This window comes from Lagopus muta, chromosome 1 (assembly GCF_023343835.1).
Source record: "Lagopus muta isolate bLagMut1 chromosome 1, bLagMut1 primary, whole genome shotgun sequence".
NCBI classification, from domain to species: Eukaryota; Metazoa; Chordata; class Aves; order Galliformes; family Phasianidae; genus Lagopus; species Lagopus muta.
Window position 1 is genome coordinate 160,360,612 of NC_064433.1, and position 26,674 is coordinate 160,387,285.

Below are 26,674 nucleotides of genomic sequence, written 5' to 3' on the forward strand. Positions count from 1 at the left end.
GTTAGTGACATTAGGTTCTTTTCAGAAGCAAAGATGGCAAATGGGATCTTCTAAGGGATTATGTCATTCCTCACATGCATCACACCTTAAAACCTGCCTGATCCTCCCTACTGACTGTAAAATGAGTCTCAATCCAATAGACTCATTATAGACATCATCTGAGGTTAGCCTAATGAATGCTATCCTTACAGCATCAGCATAAGCCACCCAAAGCCTGGCTCTACACTAAGTGTGCTAATCCGTGAAGCCACTGGTGCCAAAGCAATACCAAAGGAGAAAAAAACCCAGCAACAACAAAACAAACAAACATGATAACCAGAAAACTGGGAGCACTATGCAAAGATTATTGGAATTGCATTCTCATCAAAATATATCCATGGCATATTGTCTTCACTACAACTAAATTTCTAGGCAAGAACTACCTTACAATAAAGTTGAACGCTACAAAGACTATCACCCTTATTCCACTTGAAGTACATTACATTGTCTGGTAACACTGCATTAATTCCATGTATGCTATACTTACAGTGTAAATATTCTACTACTAAAACCTGATTCTTCCCCAGAGTAATTACCAATGTCATATCGAATTATACAAAACAGTAATTCATCTATGCATCTAGAGACTGACAGAAACAGGTACCAGGGCAAAAATTTAATTTTGGACAAACAACTTTAATCATAATATGTAAAAATATTTGACTTAAAAGCACTAATTTTTAAAACAAGTATAAAATCAACTTATTCCATCTTCTACAAGAGAAGACCAATTAGCACTGATCAGGCGCACTGGAAAGAAAGAACTGGCTTCAAAAAAGTAATTTGCAATAGCTTCCTGACTTCCCATTCAAACACAGTTCAGTATTTCTTGACTGGCATGATTAGGACTGGCAATGTGCTTATTCAAATATCTTTAACAGTTGACAGTCTTGCTATTTGTCAGTCACTCTTTTTTTGTAAAGCTTCCAGAAAACATCAAGCTCATGTGTAAACTACTATTGAAGTAGCATCTGGCTTCTATAGACTTGTTTCAGACCTATCTATCTAGTTGTCAGCCCGGATATAGACCTGGAACTAAGAGCTCCAGTGGCAATGCTTCAGCTGTCCAAACTGATTTCTTGTCGCCCACAGCTTTGCTGCTGATATGGTAACATTCTCACTGCATTCCTGACAATGCACCATGAGTTGTTTAGCTAGAAAAATAAATGGCAAACTCTCTAAAGTTCCCTGAAGAGGGGAAGGAGAGATGGAGGTGCCAAACTCTGTTCCCGGGGAACCACTGGCACAAAGTTATGCCAGGAGAGGTTCACTGGATATTAGGAAAAATGTATTTACCACGAGGGTAATCAAACAATGGTACAGGCTTCCTCTCCTACAGAGGTGGTTGATTCCCCATGCCTGTCAGCATTCCAAGAGACATCTGGATAATACCCTCAATAATACACTACAACTTTTTTAGCCATTAAGTGGTCAGGCAGCTGGACTGGTTGTTCTTTGTAGATCCCTTTCAACTATTCCATTTGAACTGCAAAATGAAAACAGAGAGCTAAAAGGATAGCAATAGGGAATAATTAAGTTACCGCACTGTATAACAACAACAACAAAAGTAATTCAAAACAAACTCTTTAAAACATACCCAATTTTACTGGCTTTATGCAATAGCAAATGCTGAAAAACTTGCTTTAGTCAGCAGCATGGTTATAAAGCAGTTTGCTTTCTCGTAAACAGAAAGCATTCCATAGTTATTTCTTGACATTCACCTCAAAAGCAAATTAGCATTTAGAGCACAATATTTCTTTGTGGAAACATAGGTAGAATAAATATGAAAACAGACCTTCCAAAATGTCACTAGAAACAAACATGGAAATAAGACTGTTCAAAACATTATTAACAAAGTTAGTTGATTCTATTGACTCTTCTCTTTCCAATTAGTATTTTTAATAATATATTAGTTCAGCATGCCCCTTATCTTCTACTCAACAACCTTAAAACTCAATGTTTTGGGGTTTGTTTTTTGTTTGTTTGGTTGTTTTTTTTTTAATCTGAAGAGAGAATTCATAAGATTTGTACTACATATGAATAAAAAAAGACAAGATGAAATGGTTCTGTTGCTGGTCCCAGAACCTTCTCTTTAGTCAGACAGACAGTTTCATCTAAAACTAGAAATAATGGGGAAAAAAAAAATGCCAAGCACACTATCCATTCTGGCTGATTCTGTAACTCAAATGTTTTACCAGTTTCGTCCAATTTTGCTCAAATTTATAAAATGCAACACACCACCAAAGAAGGCTAAGCCATAACAACAAACAAACCTATCGAACTTAGTATCATCAAAAATGCACTTCACACAGAAACAAACATCATCTTCATAAGAAGCTATTCTTTGCTTCAGAGATACAGACTAAGCATAGATGTGTGACTCTATTTGTACCAGTCACAATTTCATGTCCTAGGCACTTCCACTTGTGAAGGAATTCAACAAGTCATTTTCCCACAGCAACTTTCATTCTATTAAGATAGTCGCTTCACTAATAAAGGACCTTACAAATATTTGTGGCTTGCTGAAAGACTTAAAAAGCCTCCAATTCAACTTTCTAATCACAGCTTACCTAAAGCACTGATGAAAATTGCAGTATAGGATTCTTAAATTAATAATAATTTCTTAAGATAGTAACTTGAAATTACTAACTTCAACATTTCTTATAAAATTCCTGTACTTTTTTGTCAAAAATTATGCAGTCTGTAGACTGTAACTGTAAAAAAGCTGAATTCTTTAACATTTAGTATTAAAAACTGTTTAGAGAAATGATTAAGCATTACTGCATAATGCAGTCAGTACTGCTGACAAATGTTTTTAGGCCCTGCAGTCTACTAAAGGAATCAGTTCCCATGCAAAGATGACTTACAATTTCATCAGCAACATTAAATATAAGACATATTTTGCTTAATTCCTACAGATACTTGGACAGTAAAGTCTAAATTCTTGTAACAGAAAAGTTCACGGCCAACATGTTATGCTTCACGACGTTAAATGCAATTTGAATCCTGTAAAACAAAGCATTTCCAGCGGTGTTACCTCACCCTTTGCAATTCCCACTTTTCTATAAGATGCTCCACTTCACCTCCAAGAACTGCAGTGTTACTATCATCCAGGAGCAAGAATCCATTTCTTACTTCAATAATTCCAGAAAGTTTAATTTTTGTTCCAGGTGGAGTGTTCAAGCTAGAAGCAGAAACAAAACCAAGTATTTCAAAAACGTTATTTAATATTCTGCCATCAAAAGCCTAGAAAACTATACTCCCATTATACTTTCATCATTGTTGTATTCCATTATAAACGATCAGTATCAAAAACCTTCACAATAATTCCTTGAGTACGCACAGCAGTTTTCAATAGCTTTTCTGGAACACTTCCCACTCATTATACAAAGATGCCATATTGCAAATTACATTCTAACAGAGATGAATGTTTGCAAATTATCTGTTTGGTTAAAATGCAATTTAACAGTACCAAACTAAGGATGCGATTTGTCTAGCCTAACAAAAGATGTCTCAAAGTCAGATGTCTAAGTATAAGTTCCTAATCCTAGTATTCATTTATAGTTGAGCAACAGAGGATTTCTGGATGCTTAATCAACTCATTTGTTTCAGATGTTTAACTTAGGAGAAAAAAAAAGTAGTTAGAAAAGACACCTTCTATACATCACTAACAGCCAGGACTGTTTCAGAATAAATATAGACTATGCACCTTGCGGTGCTTCTCTTCTCATTATTCTTTGATTTGAAATCAGATAGAGTTTCTCTGTGGACAGCTCCCACAAGTAGGTACCTATTTTCTTTGCATTTGAATCCATCCTATAAGAACAACAGCAGAAGCATAGAAGAGTCACTCATTTCCATGCCCTAACTGAAAGATATGACAAGCAGCAAAAGCTCAAAAGAATGATTTTTATTGCAAGACACAAAAGAGGACAGAGTCAATTATAACTTTCCAAATAGGAGACAATAACCTCTTCAAAATATCATAAAGATATCACTGCAATTACAGAACAGTGCCACACACTCAGGATCAATCACAGTGGAGTCAGCCAATTTTAGTTCTAGTGACTTCAACCTCAGCAATATTAATGGATTTTCTGTATCGTTCTGATAGAATAAAAGATATAAAAGCTTATATCAGTACTACACAAAGTGAAGAGCTGTGATGTTTTGGAGATCTTATCTGAAAGCTTTCAGATTAGGTCTTCAACAATTGTGTGATCTAGAATCTATTCACACAGAAGTGTTTGCCTCCCTTTTCTGCTCTTTTTACATTCATATTGGAATGGGATATTCTAAGCTGTGATTGCTCAAGCTAAAATTGAAGTATTATTAAGTGCCTGACTTTTAAATCAGCATTACTCTAAACTGCAGGCTGGCTCTTACTCAGAAAAAGCAGTTGAACAGTAAAAGGAGACATTTAAAAACAAAGCATAAAAGTCTGCCCAACAGAAAAAGACACAGGAAGATGATCTTAAACCAAACTAATCTGGAATTAAGAGTAAAATAGACCATAACTCCAAAGACTACGCACTGGAAATCGTTCTCAACATATTAATGACCAAACATCAAGAAATTCCCATTCTCAGTTCTCTTGTATTTCATTTTTAACTGGGAAAAAAAAAAATCCCACAAAACAAAACAAAAACACCCTTTCAAAAGCAGCCTAAGTTAAAATCTTGGTCAGGGAAAAACATTACTGGCTGAATGAAGTTAGGCGCAACAGGCCTGTGACATGCTCATTACCAAGTCAGACAAAATATATGCTAAAAATGGAAATTTGGCTCAGGTTCACACACACCAAAAAGCGTGTTTGCCTTGTCAAGTCTGACTCAGCAGACAGCTGCAAAAATTCTCTTTCTTGCAGTATGTATTTCAGCATAAATTGTATTGTAAATTCCATAAATTTCATAAACTGTATTGTAATTTCACCTTCACATGTAACATTTAAGGTTCTCTTGCACATAAAAAAAAAAAAATCTGAGAAGGAAACAAGAATAAACCAAAAACTAGAACTGCCTGAAGTATTCACTAGTTTCATGTATCTCCACCAGATTTTGTCATAAAGGAGTTAATTTTGCATTTGTTATTGTTTCTTTATTCTGGAGGTTACTTATCGTCTGGGTATCACCTGGTAGAGCTGGAGGACAAATCAGTATCTCATAAAGAAGCTGGGGTACACAGAAGTGAATGAGGTGTTGTTTTGGTTCGATTTCACTTATTTAATATAGAGAGGTAGAACTCTACTGACGTGCTACAACTTAACCTTAGATTTTCTTTCATTGGGGTTTCAAATGCAAAAGATGCAGCAGAACATGCAAGTTTTCTGTTAACACAGAGGACAGATAGCACAACTACATCAACTTTTACATTAGAAGAAAACAGTAAAGAAAAAGATCAAGAGAGATAAACAAGATAATCAAATCTTTTGCAGTCCCAGTTTTCCATCAAAAAACAGCTTTCTTTCCATATATATTTCTAATTCAATTATTTTTAGGGCATTTAAGTGTGAAAGCAAAACTTTGAAAAGAAAGTTGCTCACCTTATTTTTGACATGCTATTGTATTCTATAGCTGTGCAGCTTGTATGTCCATCGGTCATCTGTAAACGTAACATTCTGGGTGCAGCCTGAGATTCCTCATTATCCTTTGGTGCAGAAACATTGCGTATTTTCTGTATTTGCAGAACACATGGCCCTTCCAGCTACATGCGCAAAACAGAAAAGAAAAAATGTTAACACCATGAAGCAAACACACTACAATATCAAGACATACTAACATGCCCCCAGGCAAAGTGAAGTGCAATTTTATCAGTCACTTAGAATACCTATCATTCATACTTTATGTTGTAAAACATGACAAAAATGGCTTTTTATGAGAAACAGCTGTAATATTTCATACATATCTGCAATATTAACTATGGAAAAGAACTTAATGAAAAATTTATGGGGAAGGCCCTTGAAAAACTAATGAGGTTCAATAAGGCCAAGTGTGGAGTGCTGGGCAATCCCAGGTATTTACACAAACTGGGGGAATATCTCCCTGAGGGCAGCCCTGCAGAGAAAGATTTGGGGGTTCTGGTGGACAAGTAGCTGGACATGAGCCAACAGTGTATGCTTGCAGCCCAGAAGGCCAACTGTGTTCTGGGCTGCATTAAAAAAGGGGTGGCCAGCAGGGAGAGGGAGGTGATTGTCCCACTCTACTTGGTTCTTGTGAGGCCCCATCTGGAGTACTGCATCGGGTCTGGGGGCCCCAGCACAAGAAAGATGCAGAACTGTTGGAATGAGTCCAGATGATCAGAGGGCTGGAGCACCTCTCCTATGAGGAAAGGTTGAGGGAACAGGGATTGTTTAGCTTGGAGAAGGCTCCAAGGAGACCTCATTACAGCCTTCCAGTACTTGAAGGGAGCATATAAACAACAGTGGGAACGGCTGTTTACAAGGGTGGACAGTGACAGGACAAGGGGAATGGTTTTAAACAGAGACAGGGGAGGTTTATGTTAGATATTAGGAGGAAGTTTTTCACACAGAGGGTGGTGACACACTGGAACAGGTTGCCCAAGGAGGCTGTGGATGCCCCATCCCTGAAGGCACTCAAGGCCAGGCTGCAGGTGGCTCTGGCAGCCTGGTCTGGTGGTTGGCAACCCTGCAGATAGCAGGGGGTTTCAAACTAGATGATCATTATGGTCCTTTTCAACCCAGACCATTCTATGATATGATTCTATGATGAGAAGGGAGGAGAGAAAGGGATAATAAATAAAATGAAAAGCAAAGCAAAGCAAAATAACAACAGTACACAAATGTTGTCACTTCTAAATAATATGGAGTTCAGGTAAGATCTCACACGCTGTACCACCAGTTTTCATAGACAAAGTGTTCTAAATTGAAAAACAACCAACTTTGAAGACTTACTGAAGTAGGACTACATTTCAAGTACAACCATTTTGTAAACACCAACTACGAACACCTGATAACCTCAAGGGACGTGAGAGATTCTTGGTTACCTGAAAATGTAGTATATGCTTCTATATATAACATAACTTCTGTAACCAACAAAAAAAGGAAATAAAAAACTACTTTCTTGAATTCGGGTTACAGCTGAATAGTCAAGATGCTTTTTTTCTATTCCTTCACTTTGTAAGGAAGTAGGGTACACTCTGATTCCTCTGAGAAATAAAACTGAAAAAATCTGTTGCTTTACCACCCAAGAGACAGAAGAAAAGATGAAAAATGCACATTTCCTCAATTTCTTCCCTTTAAGAATGCAAAGACAAGGAAGGAAAGCTGAACTGGAATACTGTTAGAGCTTGAAATCATACAAACAGGAAAAAGAAAATTTCAGATCTGGATGCTTGCTTTTGTTTTTTAACAAACTGTTTGATAGACTCCTTAGAAATCCAGAGTGCAAAGAAATGAAGGCTAGGCTAACTATGAATATATATGCAAATAAATTCAGGTTTTCTTATCTACTGTGTCAGGCATGCATTACAATAAAGCACAGCTGCACATTTGTTGAGCTTAGACAATGATGTCTGCTTCTTCAACAAAGAAAATCATGTCATTACAAAAAAAAACAGGTGCAAAAGAAGAAAAGAAGCATGTGGTTTTCTTAAGTACATCCTATATTAATGACAAAACTATTTTTATGGACTTAAACAGGATTATAGAGCTTCCCCATTTCCCAGTCTCAATTCAGCTCAGTTGATATTTCAGTTGTCATATAATCTTACGAGATCATATAATGATGGCAGAAAATAAAGGCAGTCTTTCCGCAGAACAAGAAACACCTTCACAAGACAGTAGGTGAATCTAGAATCATAGAATGGCTTGGGCTGCAAGGAAGCTCAAGCATCATCTACTACCAACCCCTCTGCAGAGAGGGTTGATGGTCATTAAAGCCCATACTAGATCACGTATCCCATGGCCTCATCCAGCCCAGCCCTGAACACCTGCAGGGAGGAATATTCCACAACTTCTATGTGCAGCCTGTTCCAGCACCTCAGAATCCTCTCAGTGAAACATTTACACCTGACATCTTATCCAGATCTGCCCTCTTTCAGTTTAAAACCATTCCCCCTTGTTCTATCACTATCTACCCATGTAAAACACTGATTTACCTTCCTCTTAAAAGCTCTCTTTAAGCATTATGAGACCACAATGAGGTCTCCCCAGAGCCTTCTCTTCTTCAGGCTGAACAAGCCCAGCTGCCTCAGGCTGTCTTTGTAGGACAGGTACTCCCAGCCCTCTGATCATCAACCTATGCCAGGTCACCTTGTAGACTACTTCAAAGAATCAGCATTACTCACCCTGTAAAAATCATTTTAACTTGACAAAGTTAAAATTACACAGAAAGGATATTTAATACTTAAAATTCCAAGTAGCTGGGTCTTGCTGATTATGCTAAAGAGTCTCACCAAACTCAATGAGAGCCAGATTCTGAAGGTACCATTTCGATACTGAAGGTACCATTTCGATATTCATTAACCCAACACTAAAACCTTCCTAGATCACTCTGCTGTGCTTGATCACAGCTCCTTCAAGCCACAGACTCTCTCTTATCTCTTAGCACTTCAGCAAACTTTTAATGTAGAGACGAAAAATATGCAATTCTCATAAAATAATCTTCTAAAATTACAAAGAAACAGCAAACTAAACTGTACTACCTGGAACATAAGAAAGAAGACATCACCTAAATAATATAGGATTGAATACAAGAAAACATTCACTTCGAAAACATCTACTGAATGGACAAGTAACAAAGTACATATTAAGGCCAGAATGATGTGAAACACAGTTCAGATGTCCTTGTATTCAAGACAGGAGAAATAAGTATAAAAATAAATAAATTGCATATTTAATGCCAGACCACTGGGTGTATAAACAGCTTTCAATGGCTAAATCTAAAGGATGCAAATAAGTTAAGAGTACAAAACTTAAGTAAAATAAACTAGGGAATGAGGTCTGACTTTACCATTATTAATCTCATCATGAATAATCTGCTTAGCTTTTCAAGATGAAAAATAGAATACCATCTTATACTACATATACAGTGTTGTACTATATAATGTCATTACAGTATTCATACTATATGTGAAAACTATTAGGTAAAATAGAACACAAACTTGAAACAGGAGAAAGAGACAAAGAAACACCTGGAAGTTTAGGTTTAATTAATTCTATTTGAAATTGAATTGCAAAAATTAGGCATGCACATTAACAGACATGATAATGAATTTCAAGAGTAAGCTACTGTTTTCTACAACAGACTGTATTAAAATCAAATACCAGTAATCCAGAATGTGCAAAAATGACAGGATCCCATTTCTTGGTGGTAGTTTCTTTTATTTTGGGTTCCTTTCTTTACAGCATATCAGCTTCCCTATTTCAGTGCATTACCCTTCTCAGTGATGCTACTGACTAACCTCAGTAATGGCTTTCTTTTTTTTAATTCTATTAAGCAAAATATTCGTCAAAATCACACTCAGAAGTAAACTTTAGACCACCTTGCAACACCTTCATCGTTGTGTATTTATTTATTTAGAGAGACGTTTATCAAGCAAACCATGATTAGACAAAGCTTAGATTTCCTCAGCTTATATTCCATAGACACATGGTATGAAACATCAGCACATACCACTCCTTCCTATTTATCCATAAAACCCAGCAGTGTTAATTCAAGAACGCACATGACTCTTATACCAAAAAAAAAAAACCAAAAAAAACAAACAAATAAACAGAGTAAGCAAATATCTACAGGGATAAAATGTACTCTAGTGTGGTAATTGAATTGAGTCCAGAAAGACTTTTCACTCACATACAGTTAGTTGAGAAGTTTCTTCAGCATGACTAAGCGCAAGGACCACAGATAATATTCAGGGGGGGAAAAAAAAAAACAAAAAATCTACACAGACTGGAGGGGGCTACTTCATCAGTAGCTGGAAACATTATGTAAAACAAACCAATAAAGTTTCCAGCAAATCCTTAAAGTAAGTATATTTAATAGCAGTTGTCTGAAAAATCCTTACACTGGCCACAGGGCCAGTTAAAGTATTAATGCACATAAATAGCATGGAATTAATAGCTTGATCCCTTAGAAAAAAGAGATGTCCCAGATCAAGATAAGTACAACAACATCCAGTAGCACATAGAGTTGCCAAAGTATTGTGATTGTAGCAGAAAATAATATTTTAATAAATCAGTCCATTCTCATCCTGATGTTATAGGGGTAGTATTTAAAACAGTGTCTAATAACTACCTAATGATTTATAACAATATGGCCACTAGATAGTATTCTAGTGTTTTCAAGACACTGCTTTCCTAGTGGCATTGCTTTGACACACTCAACATGATCTGAAAACAAAAACTCAACCTTTTAGAAAGGTTTAACCAATTACAGATGGCACTATATATTTTCTCCTAAAGAATACGAGTGGAAACTTGACTCTTTAAAGCTCTTGAAACAGGCATTAGGAGAGTTTGAGGACAAGAGTTTACCTAAAGCTGACAAACAGCTCTGCAATGACCATTATTCTGATCCATTAACATTACCACATGCATTCACAGAAGTAAGCCTTGTCAAAATCATTCCCATTGAAAAAAAAAAAAAAAATCATGGAAAGGAATATGTAGAATACTTTTTACATACAGAGCTTCAAATAGCAGGACATCTGATATAGCATTGGGCAGTAAATGCAAGCATCTCCAGACTGGAACTTAATGGAGATCAGTTGTAGCTGAAATAACAAATCCAATCATACCTTACAGTAAAAAAGGCTGCAGGAAAACAACAGACATCCACAAAGAGAGAGCAGAAGGCAACTAAGCACTGTTAGTTATACCGATGTACTGACAGAAACTGGGAAGCATATGAGCAACTCCAAAGAATAATTAGAATAGGTGGCACATTATGTTTTAACTACTTAATATCAACTTATCAGTGCTCAGGATTTCACTGATCAGAGAAATGCTTTCTTTCTGAATGCCTGAAGAATTAATGCTTAAATTGTAATGGAACACATATCCTCAAAAGAAAATGAAGTAAATATAGCATCATTGCTAGATTACATGTTCTAACTTTTCATGAGGCCCCCTTGCATCTTTATTCCACTTAATACTTCACAAACATTCATGGTATACAGTCACTTAGATGGAAATGAATGTTCAGCTTTTCAAAATCCCATGCAAATATGGCCATCTTGTGGTTAGTGCTGGTAATATAGATTTTTTTTTAAAGCCATACAGAACAGATGTAAATGAGTGGTAAAATATTTTCATATATTAATGACAATCACCTATGATGGTCGAGTATCCATATATTTTCTAAAAATATTTGCCTCTTGCATTTATACTACAAAAAAAATTTACTTTCCAGATGGAAAATAGATTGCACATTGTTTAGATACAGATACATAATGCTGATAGAAGTTTTGGATCAGAGGAACAACTATTGCACGTAATTTTTGCTCCTTTCTGAAGCGTTTCTGAACCACAAATGGCTACTTCCTACCAACAAATTATATAAACAAGTCGTTCTTATCCCAATCAAGCCACCACTGTACTAGAAGGACATGACACAGTTGCCATTACTAAAACCTGGTAGGATGATTTGCATGACTGGAGTGCAGCAATCAACAACTACAAGCTGCTCAGAAGGGACAGGTAAGCAAGGAGGGAAGAAGGCATTGCCCTCTACATTGAGGAAGGAACAGAGTGTGTATAGTTGTCCCTGAAGAATGGCCATGAGAAGTCGAAAGACTATGGGGTGAGGGTTAGTGAACAAGGCAACAAAAGAAGCCCTGTGGTTGCTGTCTACTACAGGCCACCTGATAAAGCATAATCTCCGTTGAGGAAGCCTTTTTCCTCCAGCAGCAGGAGGCATCTCAAATGAATGATCTCATCTTCACCCCCTGACATCTGCTGGAAAAGCATCACGGTGAGCTGTAGGTTATCCAGAAGGCTCCTGAAATGCTTTGAGGGTAACTTCTTGAGCCAACAGGCAGCCTCACCAGGGGGGGGAATACAATGCTGGACCTGTTGCTCACCAACACAAATGAACTGATTGGTAGCATCACAATGGGAGGCTGCCTGGGCTATAGTGATCATGTAATGTGGAGTTCACATTCCTGAAAGATAAGAGTTAAATCAGAATGCCCAAATTTAGGAAAGCCAACTTCCAGCTCTTTAGGAAGACAGCATAGCAACAAAATCCCTTGGAAATCTGTCCTCAATGACGAGGGAACAGAGCAGAGCTGGCAGATCTTTAAGGAAGCTTTCCTCAGAGTACAAGAGATCTCCATCCCCAGATGTAGGAAGTCAGGAAAGAAAGGCAAAAGACCAGCATAGCTGAATGGGGAACTGCTGGTCAAACCGAAGAAGAATAAGAAAATACACAGGCAGTGGAAGCAGAGACCCTGTGAAGAGTATAGGGATACTGCTAGGCTGTGTAAGAATGAGGTCAGGAAGGAGAAGGCCCAGCTAGAACTGAACTTAGCAATGGATGCAAATAAGGACAAGAGAGGCTTTTATGGGTACATTACTCAGAGAAGGAAAGTCCAAGAGGGTACAGCCTCACTCATAAGAAATATGGGCAGGCTGGTAACAATAAACAGGAGAAAACTGAGGTACTTAACTTTTTTGCCTCAGTCTTCACTGGCAACTACTTTTCACACACCTTTCAAGTGGATGGGTTGGAAGGCAGGAACTGGGGGAGCACTGGTTCCTTGCATTGTAAATGAAGATCAGGTTGGAATTCACCTGAGGAATCCACAGTTATATGAATTGATGAGATGCATCCCAGAGTCCTGAGGAAAATGGCTGGTGTAATCACCAAGCTTCTCTCAAGTTATATTTGAAAAGTCATGTCAGTCAGGTAAAGTACCTGGTGACTGGAAAAATACAGTGTAGCACCCATTGTTAGGAAGGGTAGAAAGAATGATCTGAGGAATGAGCAAGGTGCTGGAACAGGCTGCCCAAAGGCTGTGGATGCCTCATTTTTGGAGCTGTTCAAGATCCAGTGCTTGACCTACTAGTTGGTGACTCAGCCTGCAAGTGCTTTGGAAGTAGATGATCTTTGAGGTCCCTTCCAACCAAAGATTTCCTGTGACTCGATGCTGTGTGAGGCTCACCTCTGCACTGGGGAAGGTCATGGAGCAGATCCTCCCAGAAGCTATGTTAAGACATATGGAGGAGAGGGAGATGTTACAAGATATATGCATATGCATGTATTCACCAAGGGCAAATCCTGCCTGACCAACCTTCTTGCTTTTTATGATAGCGTAACTGCGACTGAAGTCAAGGGAAGAGCCACTAATGTCATCTATCTGGATTCCAGTAGGGCTTCTGACATGGTTCCCCATAACATCCTTCTCTCCAAATTGGAATGATATGAATTCGGTTGGTGGACTGTTCAGTGAATGAGGAACTGGTTGCAAGATTGGACCCAGAGCATGGTGATCAATGGCTCAATGCCCAGATGGAGATTGGTGACAAGTGTAACCCTCAGGGGGTCAATACTGGGACTGATGCTCACAACACTGGGACTGAGGCAACATATTTTTTTTTGTCTTTCTCCTTTTCTGCAGCTTCTCAAAAATACTTGCCACTGTTGTTATGAATCAGCAATGGAAAAAATAAAATAAAATAAAATAAAATAAAAAAAGCTCTTTCCTACTGTTTTTATTTTCATTCTTTATTACTGAAATTGAAAGCCATGTACATAAGCACTGATCTCGCTCAATTACCTGAAGAACTGGGATACAGAAGTATCTTGAATCAAGCAAACTTCCTATTTACAAGTTTGAAGTGGACTCCTATAGCATTCAATCCTGTTACCTAGTCCTCTATCTCTATCAATGGACTTCTTAAAAAAATCTTAAAAAGTGCTAGAGGGAAAAGACAGAGGACACTATTGCTCTGGTACTTATCAAGTACGTGTCCTCAGTTTTTAACCAGATTTTATTTAACAGAAATACACAATCAATACTTACAACACCCTCAGCAATGTCTCAGAATACATCTCAATTCCATTTTCCTTTTCACAGGCAACATCACATTATTTAAATGGAACAACTTCTATAACAAAATTTCTCTTCTCTGCACCCCTCCTGAAGCGAAAGAGTTCCAAGTCTACAGCAGGGCTATCAGTCCCAAATACGCAACTTCATGTTTTATCCATGTACATTTTTAAGATCACCTAATTCTTTCTGTACTACTTACCAAGCTAATTTTGTATGGGAAATAACGCCTTAATTTGGTACAACTCAAATTTTACTTACATATTTTAGCAATATTAGAAATAAGACACAATAGCAGTTCCAAAACTTGAAAGACTACTAATCCTCCTAGCCCTACCAGTTATCTGTTATTACATTCAACACCACTTTTTAATCATGTTCTTGTATACAAGTTCTTTGATTTGCCTCAGAAGTCTAGTAGTCATCCCTTGTTCACCTATCATTGCACAGAATTTCTTTGGATTAACTGCATTAAGCATTTTCTGATTTCCCACCTCAAGAAAACACCTAACTCCTGAATTAGACATTTAATCAACTTATCAAAAACAAAGCAGCAGATAAATCCTATTCCTTAATGAAGCAGCTTTCTTTTATTGTTTATTTTCCTCTTTTTTAATGTTGTTTTGTTTTAACTAAGACATCTTTCAAAATAATCCAACGACCAACTATTTGCTATCAAACCTGTGGTTTCACAGGCCAGGTTTCAGAATTCAGGATGCATAACTTCAAACTTCATTTGGCTGCACTGAATTTAAATACAGTAATCACAACTTTCATGTACACTTTCTTATCATGCCACAGATGTCAGATTATATACATATTGAGAATGGAGGAAAAATATCGAGTTAGGAACAAAAGCAGATAATCACCCTTATTATATTTATTATTATCACACATTTCCCTTATAATGGGACACCTTTAGTTCTGAACATACATTGGACAACCATAAACTACAAGCCTGTTGATTCACAAATTACTTGCCTATCCTCTAGCTCAAGTTAACAGAAATCATGTTGTTTCTTATACTCATCTTCTAAAACACAGTGTTTCAAAAAAAATCAACGTTTCCAAGCACAGTTTCCCCAACAATCTAAGTAAAAGTCATAATTTCCAGTGTGTTTGGCAACAATAACACATTAATCCTGTCATCTAAATGCAGTGACTTGCTTTATACCTTTTCTGACTTGAAGCACCACAAAACAAAGGTTAAAAAATAAAAATAATAATAATAAAAAAACCTTCATTTCCAGTATTTTCCATTTCTGCAACACTCAGAATTATTTTTCAGTCAAAACCGCAAATGGAAAAAGTCCATTCTAACACTTGAATTCTAAAGGAGTACCATTAGGCGAACAGACCATTTATCCATGCAGCATCCAACATCTAGAGCTCTGGACAATATACGAAAGTAAGTGAACTTCAAAACTGTTTTGACTGGCCCAATTACTACAAGGCACCACATGCATTTCCTATCTTGAACAGCTACACTGAAGTAAATACACAAACTATTATAAAGCGTTTTGTTGTTTTTTTTTCCCTATTAGTAATCAATTGAATGGCACTGGTTTCTTGGAGCTTGTTTTCACATTTCTCCAAAATAATAATTAAAAAAAGACTTTAGCATAACTGATGTTTTTATTACAGGGGAAAAAAATCTGTTTTCAATAGAACAGCAATAAATAAGACTACAGCTTGAATTCAGGTTCCCAATTTCCTAATATTTACAAGAAATAAAAATGACAACAATTTAGAACTTTAACCACCTTTGTAAGTTCTAATGTACTTTTTCATGTTCTGATTTGATTCATACTTCTATTATGTTTTATGAACAACTGGTTAACTGTCAAGCCAGATATACTCAAAATCCATGAAACTGTACAAACCCATCTTGATAAAATCAGATTAGTTTAGTACTATATGAAAAATGGAACAGTGAAGGTGACCACACTGAAACACAAAGTACACCAAAAAGAAGCCAGTGGACTGTTTAAAGCAAGTTGTTCCATAAGCTTATTGAAAATTGTCAGTGTTGCATATAAACCGTTACAATTTTCAGAATAACAAAACTGAAGATACTCAAGAGAATCCACAGCAACCCACTGCAAAATGCATATTGAAGGAGAGCAGCACTTTCAAGAGATCCTCAGAAATTACAGTAGAATCTAGTTTCCATATTTTCACTAGGTCATAGCTCATTTCCTCAGTGTACAATTCTACAAACTCTAACAATACTTTTGCATGTAAACACACAGAAGATTTTTCCTGAGAAGGGTTGACTGTTGTCTCAAAGCACTAACAACTACAGCTTTCATGCACAATCCTTTTTTTTTGTATTTGTGGAGACAAGCAGCAAAACCAGTAACCTCCTTAGTTTCAGCTGAGAAACAATAAACATTTTGAAGACTAAGTAGATTCCAATATATAGTCAGTTCTGAGTAAATAAATGACAGTTACACTGTCAAACGTCCACTTGAATAATGTTAACAATGGAAGTACAGAAAACATTTTCTCTGAAGGAAATGAGCAAGTTACTACATACATTCTCAATTGATGAATGAAAACTGAACTAGTATGTCTAAAGAGACTCCGTAGGACTGAAATAAACCCCTAAAAAAAAAATAAAAGCAACACCACTATTATTAACTTACTTTGAACTGCAACCATACTTCAGAAGCAAAACAAAACGAGGTAAGCATTATCACACACCCAACATAAATATTTTGAGAATTACATTCATCACTGAATGGCTTGGGTTGTAAAGGACCTTAGAGATCATCTAGTTCTGCTATGCAGAATACACCCTCGGTGAATCAGGTGGAAATGGTTAGAGAACCACTCCTCCATCTGGACCATCACAAGTCCATGGGACTGGACGGCTTTATGCTAGGGTGCTGAGGGAGCTGGTTGTGGTGACTGCTGAGCCTCTCTCTGCTATCCACCAGCTCTCCTGGTTAAGTGGAGAGGTCCCAGAGGACTGGAGGCTTGCCAATGTGACTCCCATCTACAAGCAGGGCTGTAAGGAGGATCCGGGGAACTACAAGCCTGTCAGCCTGACTTCAGTACCAGCGAAAGTTATGGAGCAAATCACTTTGGGAGAGATCACACGACATGTGTGGTGTCCAGGGGATCAGGCCCAGTCAGCACAGCTTTGTGAAAGGCAGGTCACGCTTGACCAAGCTCATCTCCTTCTATGACTGGGTGACCAGACTGGTAGACAAGAGAAAGGCAGTTGATGTAGTCTACCCAGACTTCAGCAAAGCATTTGACACGGTCTCTCACAGTATTCTGCTGGGGAAACTGGCTGCCCATGGCCTGGACAGGTCATACCCTTCTTTGGGTAAGGAACTGGCTTAGAGGGCTGTGCCCAACGGGTAGTGGTTAATGGAGTTCAGTCCAGCTGGTGATCCGTTACAAGTGGTGTCTCCCGGGGGTCAGTACTGGGGACCGTCTTGTTTAATATCTCTATTGATGACCTAGATGAGGGGATTGAGTGTACCCTCAGTAAGTTTGCGGATGACACCAAGCTGGGAGGTGGTGTCAATAGGCCTGAGGGTAAGGAGGCCCTTCAGAGGGATATAGATAAGCCGGATCGCTGGGCTGAGGTGAATGGGATGAGGTTCAACAAGGCCAAGTGCCACGTCCTTTGGCCACAATAACGCCATGCAGCACTAGAGGCTTGGTGCTGAGTGGCTGGATGACTGTGAAGCGAAAGGGACCTGGGGGTGTTGGTTGATGCTCGGCTGAACATGAGCCAGCAGTGTGCCCAGGTGGCCAAGAGGGCCAACGGCATCCAGACCTGCGTTAGAAACAGTGTGGCCAGCAGGAGCAGGGAGGTGATCATCCACCTGTACTCAGCATTGGTGAGGCCGTACCCTGAGTACTGTATTTGGTTTGGGGCCCCTCACTACAAAAAAGACACTGAGGCCCTGGAATGTGTCCAGAGAAGTGCAACAAAACTTGTGAGGGGTCTTGGAGCACAAATCTTTTGAGGAGCAGCTGAGGGAGCTGGGATTGTTCAGTCTGAAGAAGAGGAGGCTCGGGGGAGACCTCATTGCACTCTACAACTTTCTGAAGGGAGGTTCTGATGAGGTGGGGTTTGGACTCTTCTCCTGGGCAACAGCACCCAAGGAAATGGCCGCAAGTCATACTAGAGGAGGTTTAGATTAGACATAAGGAAGAACTATTTCTCCCAGAGAGTGGTGAGGCACTGGAATGGCCTGCCCAGGGAGGCAGTGGAATCACCATCCCTGGCAGTGTTCAAGAGGTATCTAGATAAGGAGCTGTGAGATATGGTTTAGTAGCTTGTGGTAGCAATGGTAATGGGAGGATGGTTGGATGATGATCTTGTAGGTCCTTTCCAAATTTGTGATTCTATGATTCTAGTTCTAACTTCCCATCTATGGACAGTGTTGACATCCACTAGATCAGCTACCCAGGACCACATCCAACCTGACTTTGAACATCTCCAAGGATAAGGCATCCACAACTTCACTGGGCAGCCTATTCCCATGCCTCTAAAGTTAGAAATTTCCAACTAATATCTAATCTAAATCTGTCATCTTTTAATTTAAAACTGTCCCCTCCTTGCCATATCATTACACTTGTTGGAGAAAGAGAACCTCCCCAGCAGTCTTGTGTATCCATTTTGGTACTGGAAGTACACTATCAAGTCTTCCTGGAACCTTCTCTTTTCTCCAGGCTGAACAGCTCCAACTCCCCCAGCCTGCCTCTATAGGAGAGGGGCTCTGTCAATCTTACCATCCTCTTGATCCCTCCTCTGGATTTCAACAGCTCCATGGCCTTCTTGTGCTAGAGGCCTCAGTACTGAAAACAGTACTGTAAGTATGGGTCTCATGAGTGGAACAGAGGGGGAGAATCACCCCCCTCAACCTGTTGGCCATGCTTCTTCAGACTGCAACAGGATATACTTTGCCCTCTGGGCTGCCAATGCACACTGCTGTCTCACGTTGAGTTTTTCATCTACTAACAACCACAAATCCTTATCCTCAGGGTTGCTCACTATCTGTTCTCTGCCCAGTCTGCATTTGTGCTTGGAATCGCTCCAGCCCAGGTGCAGGAACTTGCATTTGGCCTTTTTGAAGTACTTAAGTAAATGCATTTAGAATTACTCCATATTAAATGACCTAACATGCAAAATTCAGTAAAACTCAAGCAACTGATAAGTAAACAATGCAAAAACATACAGTCCAAGCAGTAAGAAATAATATAATTAATAAAACTTTTCCTAGTAAGTTACTTATATAATGAGTTTCATGCACAGACTGCTGTCTGACTGAACTATCATCTATTCCGCTATATGGTATCTTGCAATTGAGTTTTTCCATAGCTGACAATGATGCTCTCTCATTATTGTTACAGAAGCTAGAGTTAAATCAGTCACTACTCTGCTCAGACAACAGTATCATCAGAAAAAATACATCTGGACAGATCTTAACAGTCTCAGTCATCAAGCTCGTTTTCTTAAAATAATTCTGCTTTGATTTACTGCTATACTCAATCTCAACAGTAATGAAATCTGTTTCTCAAAAAATTTCACATCATCAATATAGGCCATAAATATTTGGAAGATAGGAATAATTACTTGAACAGAGAATTACCACTACCTTTGAAATAAAATTCCTTGATTTATCCTATCTGTTAACTCAATGTTAGGAAGAACACGGGAAGAGGACACCAATGAGGTCAAAACTTAAGAATTACCTAAACACACAATACAAGTAAAAAAGTCTGGAACATGGAAAGTTTAGAAAACAAAAATATTATGTAGATTATAAAGCAGTGTATCATCTGGCATGGATTATCCATACAAATTATTGGATACACAACAACAAAGTTTACAGGCTTAATCACGTATATCAGTGGATAATTCAGGGCAGTATCAACATATATCATTATGTATCATAATCACACAACTACTTGGCTTTATGCCTAACATACTTAGTTGTTCTCACAGGAGTGAATAAGTAAAATAAAGGAACAGGTCACTTCCGATACTAACTCAAGATCGAACAGGTTAAATGTTTCTGAGTGATAAAGGAAGCTGCTACGATTAGTCACATTTGTTTAAGCACTTCAAAATTTAGAACTAAAGATGACTCCTCTCTTTATATAGTCTAGTGGGCAAACTAATATGTTAACATATTTATCCTCAAATATTGGCATTATTTCATGTTCAAATGAAGCCAAAAAGAGACTAATGCAACATAGATAACTGTCATCACAAAGAAATCACATCAAGAGAAGTGAAGTTAACATCACCTACCTTTTCCACCTTTCCACCATTGATGTCACTGGGGAGGAATTTCTTGCCAATCGTTCTTAAATCTGTCTGAAATTAATAGAGAAGACAACAGAATATAAATCTAAAATATCCTGTTTAAAAAAAAAAGTCACAAATCATAAAACAAGAAAAAGAGGGGCATTTCTTCTATTTTCCCAACAATTAGGATACTCTACAGATGTTCAGAGCAAATATTGTAAAAAAGAAAATAAATGTTCAAATTACTTACTTTTGCACAATATAGCCACAGAGTAATAAGAAAGTACATTTAGTTTTCAATCTGAGCCTACCAAGGAAACTGATCTGTCACTTTCCTGTTATTTACCTCTGAACAGCACGCAAACTCCTTTGAACTGTCCCTGCAATAATCCGTATTCATACAGAATTTGACAAGTCTCCCGAAAGATGCTTTGCAACCACAGCAACAAGGAAGGAGGTAGAACTTTTACAAACCCTTTGCAAGATCTTATACAAAATAAAAGCATTTGAAGAACTGAAGGCATGTCCACATTTATTTCATTCCTATTCAAGCAATTCACAAAACATCAGTAGGTTTCTTTTGACTTATAACTGCCAATGAGAGGTATGAATTTTTAGGAAGTGCAATCTAAACTCACTTTTATCCTGCATTCCAAAACACAACGCTATTTCTACTTTAAACAACATTTAAACAGCTACTGATTTAATGACAAAAGTATTGATAACCCACTAAGATTGGCTTTGGGTACTTGCATAATGTTTCTGGTTTATCTTGATTATCTATCAGACAAGCTGGAAATGCAACACATGTACTTGTTTATTTCCTTGTAGGCAGAAATAATTACTAAATTAACATATCTACAGTAATTCAAGCAACTGCTTGTAGTTATATAACTAAGTACGCATTGTAGGAAACTCAGTGTTTGCTTGAACAGGCTTTAAAGAATCACAGAATCACAGAATTGTAGGGGTTGGAAGGGACCTCCAGAGATCGAGTCCAACCCCCCTGCCAAAGCAGGTTCCCTACACCAGGTCACACAGGTAGGCATCCAGGCAGGTCTTGAACATCTCCAGAGAAGGAGACTCCACCACCTCCCTGGGCAGCCTGTTCCAGTGCTCCGTCACCCTCACTGTAAAGAAGTTCTTGCGCACATTTGTGCGGAACTTCCTATGCTGCAGTTTCCAGCCGTTTCCCCTTGTCCTGTCTCCACTCACCACTGAAAAGAGTCCGGCCTCGCCATTCTGCCCCCCACACCTTAGATATTTATAGACCTGGATCAGGTCCCCTCTCAGTCTCCTTTTCTCAAGGCTGAACAGACCCAGTTCACTCAGCCTTTCCTCATAGGAGAGATGCTCCAGGCCCTTCACCATCTTCGTGGCCCTCCGCTGGACTCTTTCCAAGAGATCCCTGTCTTTTTTGTACTGGGGAGCCCAGAACTGGATGCAGTACTCCAGATGAGGTAGAAGAATAGCATACCCAGAAGTCAATTTAAGTAAGGATGTTTTACTCATCCTAGCAAGCTCATATTTTGCACTGTAATTTCATACTCACATCCATACACAGCACTTCTGATTTCATTATAAGTATTGCTTATACTTCAACTTCAGATTTACATTTCCTAAACACAGAAATATCTAACTGTAAATTATATTCATTTTTCTCCCCACTAGGCTTCAGGTTGGAATAGCTGTCATTTCCAAATGAATTCAGAAATAATTCAAACATTCTGGGAAGGAGGAAGGTGCTTTGTCCTTTATGTAAATCATATAGACAACAATGTTTTTAATTAGAATCATAGACGACCACCTGCGCCATTAGATACGCTGTTTTCAGTGTGATGTTAGAAAAAAAGTTCACAATCATAACTTACATTAAGTGCAACTAGGATAATGTCATTCGTATTGACTTTTTCGGATGAATTTATGCAAGTTTCGATTCCTTCATCTGAAAGATACCTGTTGAAGAAAAAAACAAAACCATAAACATATTAGAATATCATATGCTGTATGTAATAGGTGAATATCCACTCTGTAATTTTTAGTTTGCATAAGATAGGAAAAACAAAACAAAACAAAACACAACCACATCTAAAGAGCGGTAAGATGCACTCAAACACTTTAAGGAGGAGTAATACTATGTTGTCATCCCACAAACTTTCTTCCTGCTTGCCTAAGCTACAAAATAACTTGTAAAAGTGGATTTGTATCACCACATGTCCCACGTCAAATGTGGTGAACAACTTCAGAAATGGAACATCTTTGGAAACAACATTTAAGATCTTCACAGTGGCAGTCCAGATCACCACCTTCCTGCCAAAATTCTGTAAGCATGCAATAAATTCGTTCACCTGACAATTAAAAATGATAATCCATTGAAACAACGTGCATAATCAATTTAGAATGGCTGATGCATTCTCATGTTCAAAAACACTTAGGGAGAATGTAATTTTTACTTGAGTAGTTAGAGACCGTGACATTTGTTACTCAATTTGCCTCCTATTTCTCACTCCAAGCCTCAGTTTTCATTCCCACATAGATGGCAATCTGCTTTATCTGCACAGTTCTGCCTTTTCTTTAAAAATATCAACAGTAATCATTACTCTGATAATTGCCAGATACTGAATCTGAAACACAGAACATACATCCTGTACTAATTATCTAACAAGAAACCACTATTCCTCAAAAAATAAATAAGCATTAAAAAAAAAAAAAAAGATTATTAAAGTTTAAGTATTCCAGAGCACTTAAAGAAATATTTGAAGAAAATAATTCCCAAGTGTAAAATAAAGTCATACAAAGATTTGAAGGAAAGCAGACTCAATACACCTTAAGTCTATCTCAGCTAACATGAACGTTGCTCTGACAGTGTTGCCAGACTAATTAATGATCCCAGTTGTGCTCTAACCCAGACACTTGATAGCAGTGTAGCTGTTCAAGTCAGATGCTGACATATAGCAAATCCTGAGGGATCAGAACTCAGGAAAAAAAAAAAAAGAAAAAAAAAAAAGCATTTATAATGTGAAAGAAACAATCCTATTTTTTGACACAGAGCATACACACTAGAGAATAAGGTGGCAGGATTTGTTAGTCCACACAGAAATGTGGATTTCTCAGTTGAGTGCCTCTGAGCTTGGGTATCACCACCTGTGAAGATTCAAGAGGTAATTCCCACCTGGAATTCTCTGACTCATTAGCTGGAATCAGAATGTTAAGTAGAACAGAATTCCCCCTCCCTACGAGAGGAAACAAGAACAGGTATATCCTATAGGCAGCACTACACACCTGGGGCTTTGCTGTGGTTTAATTACACCAGTAAGGTTTCCATAAAGAGAAATGTAATAAAATCTGCAAGTCTACCTTCTGTAATCTTTAGTACAAAGCTGAGAGTCAGTTGTATCAGAAATGGGTGGAATACAAACCCCACAAGCTGAATTTCAGACAAGTTGTGGAAACATTCCTCCTCTTGTGCAAATTAACTAATTCTTCAGTTCTGCTGAAACTAGCATAACTGCAATTCCATTATGAGCTACACAGTGTAGTACTGAGATGCAAGCACTAACATTTATCAGCAGGAAAAAAAATATTTTTAGAGAGTGAGTAAACAACAATCTGATCCAGAATTAAATTTTCCCTAGATTGGATAAAATCGATTACTTCTGCTACCATAAAAACTCACTGCTGAGTCATGTTTCCATTTCTTGCTGAAAAGTGAAGGCTGAAACTCAGCTGATAAAATTTCATAGTTTTGTTTGTCTCACTACTTCACAGAATCACAGAAAGGCCTGGGTTGAAAAGAACCACAATGATCATCTGGTTTCAACCCCCTGCTATGTGCAGGCTCACCAGCCACCAGATCAGGCTGCCCAGAGCCACATCCAGCCTGGCCTTGAATGCCTCCAGGGTGGGGTGTCCACAACCTCCTTGGGCAACCTGTTCCAGTGCCTCACCACCCTCTGAATACTTCATCAGAGGGTTTGAGACAGAAATGATAAGTACACATATGCACGTTGAAAAAGGTTTTTCTTTTCTGACTTATATTAATAAGTCAATTAATTTCAGCAACAGCACTTAAGAAAAACATTGCTCACCAGACTGATATTTCCATCTATGTTAAGGGGGGACAATAATGAAATGCCATTTGCGGACACCTGCTGGCTTGATTTAAGCAAACACTACAGCTACAGCTTTTCAGCAAAAACATGATTAGCCGTTTTTAAAGTAGCCTTCAAATTAAAATAAATTAAAACAAAAACAAAAACAAAAAACACCCAAACAAAACAAAACAGAGCTTTTGTGGTGCTTCTGTGTAACAAGACATGTAAGTGAAGCAATCATCAGAAATGGTCAGCGGCTCAGTGAAGAATTGTGATTAGAAAAGGTTCTACACCCAGAATGAACTGAAACACACATTTCTTCTGCCCAGACAGAAGCCTGGAATGAGAGTGCATGTCAAGCTAACTCGATGTTTTAACCATCTAACCCTCTTGATGCTTCATACAAGTAGTACTCCTAATAAATACAGAGATTTCCTTCAAAACTCTGCAGAAAGTTCCTTAAAATAAGTGAATTTGTTCTCCTTATTGTCTATACTGCCTCCTGTAATAACTATCTAAGTTTTAGTTATGAACATTTCCTGCTACAGGTCCACAATCTATTTATGAAAAAAAGAAAAAGAAAGCCAGTAATTCTAAGAAATTTCTTCTAAAATAAAAGCATTTGTACAGAGAAAACATTTTTCAAGTATGAAATGGGAGTTATGATAGGCCAAATTAGCTCTTTAGCTGGCAAAAAGTCTGGAATTCCTTTCCTAAACTGAAAGTCCCTTTCTGTTCTTAATAAGGGTATGCGATGTGCTGAACGTACAGCACACAGCAAAAGACCACTTCATTCTTTTTTCCCCCTGTATTACATAAAGAAAGAAAATCTGACCCTGAACCAAAACCAAAATCAGAGAAAACCTCCTCACAAGGAGCCCTGGAGCTCAGCACCTGCATTACAGTCATTCAAGTGCCTCACAGCACCTACATTAGCTGTTCTGCACATTTTGCAAGATACCATGACCTACTATAACCCTAGATAATGAAAGGTGAACTACAAAGCGATCCCATTACACTAATCCAACATGATTCCTACCACCAAGGGGTGGGAAGAACTCTTAAGCTGTCCATGAACTAGATTACCCTGCTGGAACCTGCTCATGAACTCAGAATCCCCCAGACATACCTGGCAGCACTGTACAGATTCAGTACCCTGGATAGATTTTGTTCTGCACACCTCCATCCCAAGCTTCTCTCTCTTCTTTGAACAGGGAGGGAGGGGGGGACACATGGAATAATCCAGCACAGGAACACTGTTCTGTCACAATCAGTAAATTTCCATTTGTATTTCCAGTAAACCAACAAGGCAGAATTATGCACATTTACTTAAGGAGAAAGTAGATAAACAAAGAAATAAATGGGTGAGAAAAACCAATCTCAGTAAAGCTTTTAAGAAGCAAAAGGCAATGTAACAGCTGACCAGCATCTTATGCAGACAGCAATGAAACAAATTATTCTCTTAACGTGTAATGCAAGTAACAATATATCCTGCAAGTGAAAGACTTCAAAGAAGGCAACTAGCTTCCAAATGGGAGCTTGTTTTTTGGCTTTATCCACGATGTGCTTAAACATCCTAATACTACTCTACTAGATGTCAGGGTGAATTTTTTTCATTTAGAGGGTGGTGTGGCATTGGAACAGGCTGCCCAGGGAGGCTGTGAATGCTCCGTCCTGGAAGCATTGAAAGTCAGGTTGGATGGTGCCTTGGACAGCCTGAGCTGGTTGGTGGCAACTCTACCACAGCATAGGGTTGGAACTGAATGAGCTTAAGGTTCCTTAAAATCTAAACCATTCTATGATTCTATATTGTTTTTGAGGAAACTGCATGTGTGTGTGCATGTAAGCCACTGAATTTCTAAAAGCTGGTAACTGTAACAGCATTAATTGCAAGAACTTTTGGTTTCTAAGGAAAAAAAAAAAATACTCACTAGAGTTGAACAATCTCAGAGGTTATAAACTGAAGTAATCAGACAACTGTATCGATTTCAAAGGAATTATACCAAGTAATGCTCTATGAGTCACACAGGGATTTTGCAGCCTTGGAACATTAATACAAATTAAAAAATAAGAAATAAAATCGGTTTACAACCAAATGGGCTCCAAGCTGCCTCGTAAGTTTGAGATGTTTATCAGCAGATCATTCTCTTGGGAGAGTAGACCAGAAGAGAAAGGAAAATAAATGCTTCTCTCCTGCAATTCTTCCACATTATATTTGCTGGAATCCGAGGGATATTTGTCTCATCTATTC

At 38.2% G+C, this 26,674-nt stretch overlaps 1 protein-coding gene across 3 annotated transcripts in view; it reads right to left on the bottom strand.

The window, feature by feature from the left end:
* TDRD3 (tudor domain containing 3) overlaps window positions 1–26,674 on the bottom strand; it is a 99,707-nt gene that overhangs the window by 41,032 nt on the left and 32,001 nt on the right. For 2 of the 3 annotated variants that reach the window (XM_048932772.1, XM_048932762.1), the window contains exons 2-5: window positions 22,201–22,285; window positions 20,333–20,398; window positions 5,582–5,742; window positions 3,082–3,223 (exon numbers count right to left, since the gene is read on the bottom strand). In XM_048932772.1, the coding sequence (XP_048788729.1) occupies window positions 3,082–3,223; window positions 5,582–5,742; window positions 20,333–20,398; window positions 22,201–22,285 (454 nt within the window). Of the gene's footprint in view, window positions 1–3,081; window positions 3,224–5,581; window positions 5,743–20,332; window positions 20,399–22,200; window positions 22,286–26,674 lie in introns of those variants that run through there. The other variant, XM_048932780.1, reaches the window with a different exon arrangement.